This window comes from Pteropus alecto, unplaced genomic scaffold, assembly GCF_000325575.1.
Source record: "Pteropus alecto unplaced genomic scaffold, ASM32557v1 scaffold3, whole genome shotgun sequence".
Taxonomy (NCBI): domain Eukaryota; kingdom Metazoa; phylum Chordata; class Mammalia; order Chiroptera; family Pteropodidae; genus Pteropus; species Pteropus alecto.
The window spans coordinates 27,380,227-27,393,873 of record NW_006442484.1 but is presented as its reverse complement, the minus strand read 5'-3'; the positions used below and the strand labels follow the sequence as shown (position 1 = coordinate 27,393,873).

At 33.3% G+C, this 13,647-nt stretch overlaps 1 protein-coding gene across 1 annotated transcript; it reads right to left on the bottom strand.

The window, feature by feature from the left end:
• Window positions 1-67: 67 nt before the first annotated feature.
• On the bottom strand, window positions 68-12,470 carry TNFAIP6 (TNF alpha induced protein 6). Its single transcript, XM_006921064.3, has 6 exons — window positions 12,307-12,470; window positions 9,176-9,313; window positions 7,540-7,701; window positions 4,026-4,254; window positions 1,681-1,721; window positions 68-358 (listed from the first exon to the last, which is right to left on the bottom strand). The coding sequence occupies exons 1-6, from the start codon at window positions 12,398-12,400 to the stop codon at window positions 192-194; spliced, it is 831 nt and encodes a 276-aa protein (XP_006921126.1). The 5' UTR covers window positions 12,401-12,470; the 3' UTR covers window positions 68-191.
• Between the last annotated feature and the right edge of the window lie 1,177 nt (window positions 12,471-13,647).

Here is a 13,647-nt window from a genome sequence, read left to right as displayed (position 1 = left end):
ACACTTGTTATTTTTATGCAGTGAAATCTTTAGAGATTTTATTCTCTCATTTAAGTTTTCTGTATTTTCCAATTTTCTCAAAATTATCAGATATTCACATTTAGAAAAAATAATAAATAATAATAATATAAAAGTGAGATCCAAGGGTTTCCAAAAGATACAAACATAAATATCAAATGTCCTTTTTTGTTTTATAAATGGCTAAATCTTCCAGCTAAAAAGTTTTTATTTCCAGTAGTAATACTCGTATTTTTGCCTTGACTAGATTTCGATAGAGGATCCACTGCAACATATTTGATTTGGAAACCTCCTGCTGTCACTGAAGCATCACTTAGAAACTTCAAGGTCATGACATTTCCTGGAGAGGAGAAAGATACAAAAGAACAAAGATATTACTCTCCCTCAATTTAGCTGATAAAAATGTCAAGTTTTAGCCTTCCTTTGACTCTCTCTCTTTTTTTTTTTATAGTGTTCTCATCCCTCAACTACCTCCTACAGCTCATAAGATGTCTTCTTTTAACTTTCTGTTAACATATATATGTCCTCTAGAAAAGAATAAGAGATAAACAAAAGGTTTAATAGGTTATGGTTCCCAGGGAGATTTTAACAGGGAATTGAATGAATAAGTTTTAAGCATTAATTATTCAAGAATTGAACAAGTAGTTCCATCTCTTGTAATGATGCATAAATGAGAATTGCGTGCACTGCAAGGCTACGGTGTGGGAGTAATTTAGCTGGTAGTATTTGAGCTTAAGGACTGCTTAGAAGTTGCAGTTCAAGGTGCTTTTTTGTTTTTAGTTGCATAAGCATTGTGATAATTTTATGACTTGGAGGAAAAATAGAGCAAGTAAGAATGCCAACTACCAGTACTGGTGACGAAAATAAAAAGAAAAAATGAAGACATCTAAGAAAATAAAGTTCTTAGCCAGAAAAGAGCAGTTTGGGGCAATAGCAGTGGTATTGCTTATTGAGATAAATTTATGCTACTACAAGGGCATTTCTTGAGGTACATTTCATGGGATAAAGTTGCAGAAAATAATTTGCAAAAGGAAAAAGACTTGGGAACCATTGCCAAGACTTGGGAACTCTTTTGAGATATACTATGAATAATTAACATATTAAAAGCTCTCTGACAATTTCCAGTAAAGAAACCTGTTTAACATTATTTAACCCAAAGTTACCCAAATTTACTTGACCTTAGAGCCCATTTCTAATGTAACACCTGTTGAAAACATCTCACAGAACTGCGTTCTTTACAACTCTTTCTGGGGAATGATATACTAAGGTAAAAATGCAACAAATAATATGTAAAATTTGTTCAGTGACAGAGGGTATTTTTAACAACTTTATAAATTACTTCAATTCTTTATCCATGAAAAATTTTGGCCTTTTATTACATTTATGGAAATCATAAGCAACAGCAATGTTCATGGATTTGCAGATTTGAGACTATCTCAAACTGCATATCCTGCAAATGATAAGAGTTTATACATTTTTGTGCAAGGAGTTGTCATAAATTTTTATTTAAGAATAAATAAACATTTCTTTGAATTTTACAACCTAGCAAGCTACATCTGTCCTCAGTTCTCTCAACTTTAATAAGTAAATTATTGGGTTCTCTACTTTCATTGACATTGGGAAAAGAAATCCTAGTTTTGCCCCTCAATTTAGAGCCATTACCTGTACTAATGATGTCTTCTGGGAGCTCATCTCCGCAGTATCTAAAAGGGGATTTTAAAAAAGAGAGGTCACGTGAATGAATATTATACAGCTATTACAAGTAGCTCTTACCGACAAAGTGCTTTATGTCCCCTAATAATGGATTCTTTTCCTATTATTTTATGATGTTTTATTGTTTGTTTTTTAACTTCAATTAGTAAGGGAGAAGAGGTTAAAACATTGTTTGAGATAACTTCACGATTTTAATGAGATTCTTAAGAAAGGATATGTGGCATTTCTACTCTGTGTACCTATAAAACTATTTGTGTAGTAGACAATTTGAATCTATTTGGAAAAATTCAAAATTTGTTTCTGATTAATCTCATAAAGTTTTCTTCATAGTTGAAGGAATGGGTGTATGGTCAGTGGTATTAATATTGTGAATTCTAGAGTAGACTAATTTAAACGTGGAAAATGATACTGGACATTATTGATTGTGGATGAAGAAAGGGCTTGCACAGTGAGCCTCACAACTCAGAGACCGAAAGTAATCACATAGGATGATATGAACATAAAAATTCCTAATTAAACGTGCGTCATGGAGGGTAGCCACATCCTTGGCCTGTAGCTTCCTTGACAAAGGTCAATCTTTACCTTAAGTGAGCCTGTTTATTGTCTTTTTGCATCTAAGATAACAAACCTTGGAATGTCAGAGTAATCTTTTCCAGACCCCTCAGGGTACAACTTCCCACCAGAGGACAAGAACACAGAGCCCCTCATTGTTATCTTGTTCCATCTCTATGTGCTGTAATTGTTAATTATCAACTATGCATACCCACCAAGTATGTGTGTCACTGTTTTACCTTTTATCCAACCTCAGCTTTCCCAACTTTCCTTTCTCCCGCCTCCCTAATCTACCACCAATACATTTCATGTAACCTCTTTATGTCTCCTCCTTTGAGTCTAATGTATAAAATCAGTTGTAAAACTACTATTCTTTAGAGCATTTTCTCGATTGTCGAGATTTTGCTTCCTGGCAATTGTTGTCAGTTTGGCTCAAATAAACTCTTATGAGACTTTTTCTTAGACTGGATGCTCTTTTGTAGACAAGATAAAAGAGGATTTTGATTTTTATCTGAATCATGTCTTAAAGTGTGTGTTGGGGGCAGGGTAAGTCTATTCTTAAGGTAAATCACAAAATATAAATTAAATAATTAGCAAATAACCTGTTAAAAACCTTTTGCAAATAGTTTGTGATTTTATCTAGGGCTGTAAGTTTTAAAATTAGGTGTAGAATAAAAACATCATCTTAATTTCCAAGGTAGGAGGTCCGTTATTTCAAAAACTGCTTTATTCTTAATTCTATCAACTCACTTCATGTGTTCTTCAAACTATTTTTAAAACTTTTTGAAATTTTTTTTATAGCAATAGTCTCAGTCAAAGAACAAACCAAAACAAAGCAAGAAACACTCTCCCTCCCTTAACTGTTGTTCATTTATTGCAAGAAATGCCTTTGTTTTTCTTTGTATTTAATTACACATTACAAAATCAACATAAAAACTGTTGAGTCTGTCATTTTTAATTGTTCCTACTACCATTTCCTTCATTAAATTACTGCCATGGATAATAGAGCATGATAACTGATAGTCTATAGATAATGGGTAGTCTAGAAGATACATTATTAAGTGGGGACTTGAATATATAAAACACCTGATTGCACACTCTTTAATTTGCAATATTTTGTAAAGCTCTCAAAATTTAAACTACATTAAAGATTTAAGGTAGGAAGAGAAAAATTTTGTGTCCCAGCATGTTGAAAAAACAAAGGAAAAATTTTGAGAAAAGGAGCACTTGATTTTTATGGCAAAGAAAGCTATTTTTTAAGAAGAACCCATTGTAGGTTTAGCTAAATTGTATGAAAGAAGGGGCTCTACTTTGCTTATTTACCTTACATCCATAAAGCTTAGCACAATGCTTTGTACACAGAAGAAAGGCAGTAATTACTGAATTTATAATTCTTTTTAGGAAATTGACAGAAATTAGAACACTTACAAACCCTAACAAATTTCCCATTTCACACATCTTTCTTCCTCCTGCTATTGATCAATCTTGAAGTCTTTATAAATAGACTATTTAATTAATTGTTACAACTTAATAATCAAAAGGCAGCCATCACTTTTTTAATAACAAGTAGTAGTTGATTATGGTTTAACATGCTAAGGAAAATCTTAGTTATAATAGAATATGGTGTTGCAGGAGACTAGAAATACTAGAAAGTCAATATTGTAGGAACAGTTAGGGGAAACTAAAGAAACATCAAAATATTGACTGTTCCTTTAACTCTGGTATGAGGAAACAATACGTACCTTCCCACAAAGCCATGGATATCATCATAACTGTCATATATTTCGACATAGTCAGCCAAGCAAGCTGGGTCATCTTCAAGGTCAAAGTCCAAAAAACTCAGGTGAATACGTTGACCATACTTGAGTCTAATGTGCCAGTAGCAGATTTGGTTATCATCATACTCATTTGGGAAGCCTGGAGATTTAAAAATTCGCTTTGGATCTGTAAAGACACCACCACATTCCTTTGCTAAAATAGAAAAAAAAAAAGATAAGAAAACATTAGAAAAAATATTATTCCTACTTTAAAATGATATTCATTTCTTAATGTTTCATCTTTTTATGAAAGAGTGAAAAATGGCTTAATACACAGCATCTATAGCATATAATGTATACTTACAGTTAAAGAATAAATGTATTTTTTCCTCAATAGTAGCTCAATTCTCTAAACATAGACGTGTAAAATTTTTAAAAAGTAAAATAGCAAGAAAAAATAGTAATTTAATTGATTGTGCTCCTGGTTACATTTTTTTTTTCACTTCTTTTTGTCTTCTAAGCATAGAATGCACAAGTTTTATATGTACGCTTCCACATGTTTTGACAAATACATATACCCCTGTTACTAACAGTTGAGTCAAGATGGCAGTGATTTTGTTCTGTGGTGTCACCACTGTCTTCAGGGACTTAAACACTTAGAATAATGAGTCCAGTAAATTCTGTTTGGAAAATCATTATAGAATTTCAGAATTACAAGAGACCTTGAAAGTCACTCTAATACAGTTAAAAGGAATCATTGATAATTATTCTGTACTCTTTTTACTGGTTTTAAACTAACATCTTAATTCTAATATTTGAGGATCCGGTCAAGATATTCATGTTTGTTTATTTTTTATGTCATTTTTTATTTTATATATTTATGTTGTGCCATATAACCTGTTATAAGAACAAACAAATAACCTCTGCCAGAACCAGTGATTTGTAGTAGGACCTAGAGAGAAGCTATGAAAGGGCCCTGGTTAATTTTAATTCCATCCATATCAAATAAGTGTCTAGTGTCTTTAAAAAAAAATGACCTGGAAACTCAAAATTTATCTGAGTGGTGGTGGTAGTGCTGATTCTGGGTAGCATTCAAAGATATTTTTCATTTTATTAATTAGAAGCTTTTTACAAGAATATTCTCCTTTAAAAAATTATTATAAAATTTTTCATTTGAATCCTTAAAGTCATAGAAGTTAAGGAAGCTTATCTCCCCAGGGCAGAACAGGGTCTTAGTCTGGGGAGAGACAAAAGGTCAGGGATCTAGTCTGTGACAACTCTATATCCCAGTTTCTTCATTGGTGAAATAAATATAATTTATTAGTTCCTTCATAGGATTATTCTGAGGATAAAATATAGAAGATAACTTAAAGACATTATATAAAATGTAAACTATTCTTATTATATTATTAAAATTTATGTGATACATGGTTTAAACGTGTATATAAGTATGTATGGTGCCAGATTTTGAAGTGACTTGCTCTGTCCTATAATACTCTTTTTTTGTTGTGTACATCATCATTAAATTAGGAAAAAAATTCAAATATTGAACTATTTTGATCGTCTATTTAGCTACATCTATTTAGCTCTATATTTTGTTACATATAGTTATTGCCTCATCTCTTATTTATTTAGAAAATGAAAATGACAGATTCACAAAGTTGACTGGGTCCCTGAGAAATGTTAAGTGGTTAAAAAACATTCATATGAAAGATAGTCAACATCATGTTATACGTTCAGAACTTGAATGAGCAAGTTTACTTCTGAACACTTCTTAATGACCTTATTCTTCTTACTTCAGTCAGCTCTAATTTGATGATATTGAGTAATTAGTAATGATTGCTTTATTTTTTCTGATATTGTTATGATTTTTTTCATTCCAATTATTTTTAATTAGTTGTTGTTCTCCCAAAGCTAGTTCTGGTAGTCCTCAGTCCCCAGCTGGTTAAAAAAATCCTAAATCATCAACATATCAACAAATTCAAAAGTAAGCTGAAAATTGAATAAGAACAAGTTTCCCAGGATTCTGTACACATATCTCCAGAGTAAAAAGTAGTCAGCTTCTATGATAAACAAAAGAAGTTAATAAAAATTCATAAATTAAGAAGTATTCTTACAAAAGGGCAATGGAATACTGTAAGAACCTTTCCATCAGCACCTCTTCATCTCCCCTAGACTTTGACTTATGGAAACAATCTAATAGTTTGTCAAGCAAAAGAAGAATCAGAGAATATATTCGGAAATAAATGTTACTCTTGAGAGTTAAAAGAGAGTTGCCTATATAAATATATTGAAGAAAAAGGAAGAAAGGAAGACATAGAGGAAAAGAAGGGTTATGAATTATTAACAATGACTAAATATAGGACTAGATATAGTATAGTACTGTACAGGCTTAAAGTATGTCAAATTGATTTGGAAGTTATAGTCCTATATAGATGTAGTGTAAGTATTTATTCATATTTTGTCTTAAGTGGAAATAGGTGATAGCTGTAGGCAAAATTCTTTTCTACTTGGAATACACATTATTTTGAGATATAGATTAGTTACAAGCATGAGAAACTGTTCTCCAGTGGTTAATAACACTAAAAAATAAATTCTATAATAATATGCTAGAACTTCACTATTGTCTCCTATCGTTATGGACTTTCTTACGAAGTAGATCCAAATGGGACACCACCTGAGGATGTTTATGATCATAAATGTGAGGAAAGACTTAGTAAACACATTGTGACACTTTGTAATATTATCCTAGAGGAAATGCATCCAAAAAAAAGAACAGTTTATCTTTTTCTTCACAAACATGATCAAGGAGTAACTCTTTATAGTAATTATAATGAGCTAATTTTTCCTTTAAAGTTATCCTAGCTACGATCAACCATGGAAAAAGAATATAAATAAAAATATACATATAATAATAACTAGTATATCTAATATATAATTGTTAAAACAAACCACAGAGTGAGAGTTGCTCAGTTTGGAAATTAAATAATTTATGCACAAAAATAAATTAGGGAATTTGTTTATTGTCTCCTTTTCTCCATTCTATCAAAGGGATAATTTTGAACAGCTAACATTTGGTAGCATCACTTTATTGTCTTAGTTAATTAACTGTGACATATTCATAATCTGCTTTTTTCTCCCTTGTGGTCCGGAAGTTCTCTGTCACAGAAAAGACCTGAATTCACTATCCTATCTGCCTACTAAGTATTGTCTGTTTAATATTGGGTAAGTTACTTAAGCTCTTAAACTCTTGGTTTCTTGATTGCTAAAATGAATGTAACAATAATTCCTTGCAGAGTTGTAACTATGAGTGACAGTGTAGTTGAAGGAACATAAGTCAGTGTCTGGCACAACGATAATTACTCTGTGAATGGTAGTTATTAGTAATTATCATCATTAAATTAATTTATCTCCGGAAAAAGAAGCTATATCTTTTTAACAGCCTCATAGTAACATGTAACCATTTTTGCAAAGTGTAATATTATTTTTTTTAACAAACCATGTGGGTTGTAGCAATAGGCGTCCCATCTTTCACTCTTATTGAGACGAACTCCATAATCAATAACACCAGTTTTTCCAAATCCACAGTTGGGCCCTGGCTTCACAATGGGGTATCCGACTCTGCCCTTGGCCATCCACCCAGCAGCGCAGACATGAAATCCTGTAAGAGAATCAAAGGGCTGTAGGCTTAACTGGTAAATTCATTCAGCTGAGAGGTCATCTTAACAAAGATGGCACCTTCATACAGTGATGGTTTCTTAGCTGCCCAAACCCATGTAAAAGGGGAAAAATTGTTTTCTTAAAAAAATAAAATAGAATTGGAACACATAAAATACAATATCTGACTTTTACTAGAAAATGACATCTCACTTGAAAAAAACAAAAGATGCTGATGAACTAGAAATCATAATATCATGGGGTATAAAAACAATCCAAATTCAGAGCTGGTTTCTTTTCGCCAATGACCTATCTAGTGCAATGAAATAATTTCTAAAATTACCATCAATTCTGAAAAAAAATTTTTTTAAATGATAATTTAATTATATTCTATTTCAGAATCAATTAAGACGTTACTAATATTTTAAAAAATTTGAAGAGGGATAAAAGCACTCATAAATTTCAAACAAAGTCTTAGCCCTGTTTTTCTTGCTCAACTTCAGAAGTTGTTTAAATATTTGCCAATGCCATTCAAGAACAATTTTGCTAGAATTACAGGACAGCTAGTAGTGGCTCTGGCCTTTGTATGCATCATTTCACACATAGCCCAGTGGCTGAGTAGTTATCTGGGGAGACTTTGGGGCATTTTAGAAAACATCTTTATTTTTGTCTTGAGTATTATAATAATAGAATAAGCTTCGCCAGATATTTCCCTATTAGCAAAGGGGTTCCTTCACTAGAGAAGAGTTCCAAATAGGGTGGCCTTTTAGATTTTCCTGAAAGTCCAAAAGAAATGGTAGCAGCCAATTTTTTTCTTTTTTTTTTTTTTTTTGAATAAAGAAACAAATTGCACTAGTAAATTACTGGGTTTTTCACCAGGTCTCCTGATATCATCTTTCTAGTTCCTTTTTCCTGACATCTTATAACTTGTTTATCCTCTTTTTCCTCATAGCTTTTGATCCTGAAGTACAAATGTATTCTCCCACTTAATGCAAAAATAAACGAAAAGGAAAAGAAAAAAGAAAAGAAAAAAATTTGAAAGAAAAAAACACTAAATCCAGTATTTCTTCTACCAAGTAAATTTCCTTATAAGATTCAATGTAGTAGTAACATCATCTAACAGCTGCAGAAGCCCATAATCAGAGGTCAAGAGACAGAATAATATTAAAAATGAATAGTAATGACATTAAAATTAATGAGGAACTTAAATGATATGGAAATAATGTCTTCGTTTTCTTTTAACTTTTGTTTATTAGCTCACAATGGGCTGTAACCCCAAATAAGTTGTTAGTACTAGGAACCTTACCCTAGCTCTAGGCAGAGAAGATGAGGAAAGCCAAGGGGCGGAGACTTCACGGGGGCTTAGCAAACTATCGGTAGGGGTGGAGAGAGAAGTCTCATTAAGGGGTTACAGAAAAGGTGGAACATTTTTTCACCCAAGGGTGAAAAAGAAGGAAAGTCGTTGTCAAATTTGTTACCGATTTTTCTCGCTGCCTCTAGCTGCTTGTAGGTGGCGAGACGTCCACCTTCATATTCACACACCGCCTTTGCTTCTGCGTAGGTGAGCTTGTATTTGCCGGACCGCGCTTCTCTGTGGTATACACCTGCTGCTTGTTCTGTGAATTCACAAGATGTCATTAAGTGCACTATTATTTATTCTCGTGGAACAAGGGAAGTTTTGTGGCCTTAGCTGGAAGATTACATCAGCTATTGTTCATGCCAAAGGTTTCCCTGGGTCAGCCACTTTGGGCAGCTAAGTTTTCATTATTAGAAAGCTTTGAATGAGGGGAATTTTAGGGAAATCTGGGGGCATAGACAGGAACCTGAGGCTAAACTATGTTTCTGAACTGATAGCTTGAAAGTTTTCATACGACATTGTATTCCTATGCTACCAAAGGTGATTTAGTTTTGACTTTTTTTTTTTCTTTTTGGCTTTAAGTCATATAAAACTTAGAAGGGTAACTAATATGGGGAAAAAGGTGGTAAAGTCAAAAGAAACCAATGAAAATTGATCCATTATGTAGACTCACAATGATGGAGAAAAATAAGCTAAAATAGCCAGTTGAGGAAAATTACTAATGCAATATAATTGAGAAGTTACATAGAACTATTAGAGCTGTTATGATTAAAAACTGAGGAAAAGTTTGAAGAAATCCAAAGCAAACAAATATTGCAATAAAGAAAAGGAAACTAGATTCAAACACAACAGAGAAAAACCTGGACACACCTAACTACCCGTTCCTAAGTTCTTTATTTTGTCTTTTTTAGTTCACATTTGTTCCAACATATTTTAGATAGTGTTAAATCATACATGAGTTGTGTCTCAGTAGATCACTGTTTAAATTGATTGTTTTGATTTTGGAGTGCATTTTGCCATGGAAACAATGTGAAAAGATTCCCAGGACAATAATCATAACAGCTCTAATAGTTCTATGCAGACTGTCAGATTATGGTTCTGTCCTTATACCCTGACTTGTGCAATCAGCCACCATTAAGACCATTTCTAATGAGAACATACATTCTTTTGCATGCGGAGACATGGATCCAGCAATATTGGAAATGTCGTTCCTTGCTCTCCTCCCCAAGCTGAAATTGACAGTGCCACGGTTCAATAGGAGATGCTGCTTGGCATTCTCCCTGTTTTTCTGGACTCCAAGTGATCTTCTTTTTATACATTATATGGTAAAGGCCCATCACTGAGGACCTTACTCAATCTGATATTTATAGGTCAGAAAACACAGGGAACATCAAAGTTATTTTCCCCTTTGAAAGTTGCCTATTGCTCAAGTGTCCTTCATATTGTAAAGCCTCATTACCTAAACTTTCACTAGTTTCCAATCTGGTTGTTTTGAGCGTATACCATGAGGTACTTTCTTAGGTGCCCTGGTTCAAGTCCTGTTCTCAAGCAACTTGGGCACTAGGGTGCAGTGCAAGTGCAGATGGTCCCCGTTTTAGGATGGTTCAACTTATGATACCAGAGTTAAAAAGAAACCTTAGAGGTCCTCTATTTCAACATTCTCATTTTATCAATGTGGAACTGAGACTGAGTTTAAAGTACCTCGTTCTTGGGAGTTGCTAGCAGATTCCTGCCTTTGAATCCAACTCTCTTTCCTCCTGAAATCGTTTTTTATTACTACATTGATTTAACCAACTGTAAACAATTTGTGCTAGGCTGACTGGTCAATAATTTGTCCCAGATTGAAGCAATGTGCAATTACCCCCAGCCCCAGGTTTGCAGCATACTATTAACAAACACTTGGCTTTGCTCCTCTCTACCTCTAGGACAAAACTTCTATTATCTAGGCTTATATGTTTATAATATGCAACATTACTTAAACAAAACAACAGCTCCAAATTACTTGATCGTTAGAGAGTTTTATAACATTTCAAAGTTCATCCATATGGGTTTAATTCTTACTAGTTTCATGACAATCTTTTTCATTTCTGACAAATATTTATATGTCCTAAGTTTGATTATGTATGGTGAAAATAAACAGAGACTTGTTCATTCCTCTAGTAAATCTCAGGCCCCATCTTGGCCAAATGGACCTCACTGTACACAAAAGTAATTCACTGGCTCAGGCTGAAAAGAGGCAGCATTACAAATCAAGCTTTTTAATGAAATCCGCATGGCCGCAGTTATTACCAGAGAGAAACATGTTGCAAGAAAAATATTCTACAACTGTGTGCTGCTTAGCAAGCATGAAACCAGGATATAGGTTAATTTTGCTTTCTTTTTATTTCTTTGCTTTACACAAGAATCCCTCAATTTTCTGCTTGAGAAATTCAATTTTTTTTTCAGTATCAAACATAGTGATGAACAAACATAAAGCCATATTAATTTGCATTATGAGAATTAAAGCATTGTGTCGAGTGCTATAAAGAGTATTTTGGGTTTTCAGTATTTGGCTTTTTGGTCTCTTGTTTATATTCACAGTTGGGTCCATGTCATTCTTTACATTTAACAGAACAAAATAACAACTACAAAACTTTCCTTGTCTAGCAAAAACAGTAGAAAATTATATGGATAACTTGAACAAAAGGAATCAAAGTAAGAATGCATTCAGAAATAGAGGCCTTTTATATTTTTTTCTTTATTACAAGCTGACTTTGTCAAACTAGTCAGAAGATGTTTGGAAAAAGCAAGATATACACTACAGGTCACAGTACATGGAGCAATGATCATAAAATTATTGTATATTCCAACTTATCTGTTATGATTCTGTTATAATTACCTGCTATCAAATCTGACTGCAGATGCATTGAAATAAAAACAAAATAATATATTGTTGTTTTTGTTAAAGAAACATTCCCCACAATACCCTACATCTACTTAAAAATTTTTTAATATATTTTTTATGGAATATAAATATTAACCTCTACTTTCTACTGAACAGTTTACTTTATAAAAAGATATTTTTAAATTTAGAAGGCAGGAACGCTTTTTAAAAAATGATAGATGCATTCCAATAGCTATCTTTCTTAAGCATTTTCGTTGAAAATATCAGGCTTGAACAGAGCAGAAAAATTTACTGCTCTGATGCACCGCTCCATAAATTCAAAGAAGTGACATTCTCAATAAAACATCTCAATGAGTAAAGTTTCTTACCGAGCCATATGGAGTTATGAAAAATTCCGTTCTTGAATCCCCATCCATGAGCCTCTTCCCACAGCAAGACAAATAGGTAAATTAAGATAACCATATCTCAATTGTAGAGAAGTAATAGCCTATTCGGGGCTGCTCAGGATAAATTCTCAGAACAGAGGCTGAAATGTGACTGAAACATCTGGTTTCCACATCTTTTAAATGGTTTTTTCAACTGTGAGGTCAGCAAGTTCTCTCCAATGGCATTTCCCGCTGTAGAGTCACACAGTTAACTCAGTGTCTGAAGCAAATCCTCTGACTCATTTGCATTGGCAACCACAACTAAGGATATATACAATGATTACCCATATTTTAAAATGTATTTCTCAGGAAAGGGTTCATTAATTATGTCTGTCACAGACACTTTTTTATAAGGAAGTTTGTGTAACTTGATGCAGATTCAGCAGTGTTTAAAAAAAAACAAAACACTTCAGTAGAAATTTTAAGAAAAGCCTTGCATGTCTTATTTGCAGTAAATCAGTTATAGAGTATGGAGTTTGGGGTTAAGCACTAATCTTGAACTTGACCCTGATAATGTTACTTTAGTTTTCCCTGAACATTGCCAGGCTTGTACAGAAAATTTTCAACAAAAAGTGTGCACATTATAAGAAATCCTAAACCATCTCCGGTGATGTAGGATTTCTTTACCCTCTGCCTGGATTTGTCCTGGGAAGGGGTCTGTTGCAGTCTTTGGTTTATTGTGTTTAACAGATAAATACATCAGTTTCCAGAAAAGTAATTCAGTTTCAGAGCCTTAGGACATTCTAGCAGCTACTCAAACACAAATTTCCCCAGGCCGCCAATCCCTGAAGTTTTGGAAGAAAGATAGTTGGTTAGACAGCCATAAAGTTAATAAAAATATGGTCCTACCTTTCCCAAACCACTCTAATTTTGAAGATGATCAAAATAATAGGTAATAATTATCATAGTAGTCACCATGCCTTAAAAGATCCCAAACTTTCTTCTCCTTTTGTCCTTTGGTAAAATGTCTGGTATACCCGTTGCTCTGACGCTAGTGGAATTTCCTGTTGATTGACAGCTAATTTTGGGCAGCTCTTGCTTCTCTTTCTTAAAGGTCATTCTTTGCTACTTTGCAAGTGTCTCTGTTCTTGCTGCCAAACTGCTTCTCATTTGCTCCCATTCTTTTCATTTCTCTCATACTTTCTTAGTTCCTCCAGTGATATTATTCTCCGAAAAAGCCAAATTTCTAGACACACTGGCATGAAGATAGCCTTGAATCTCTTAGACATCATTGCATTGAACATCAAAAACTTGTCCTGATCTTATCTCTCCTCGAAAAAGCAA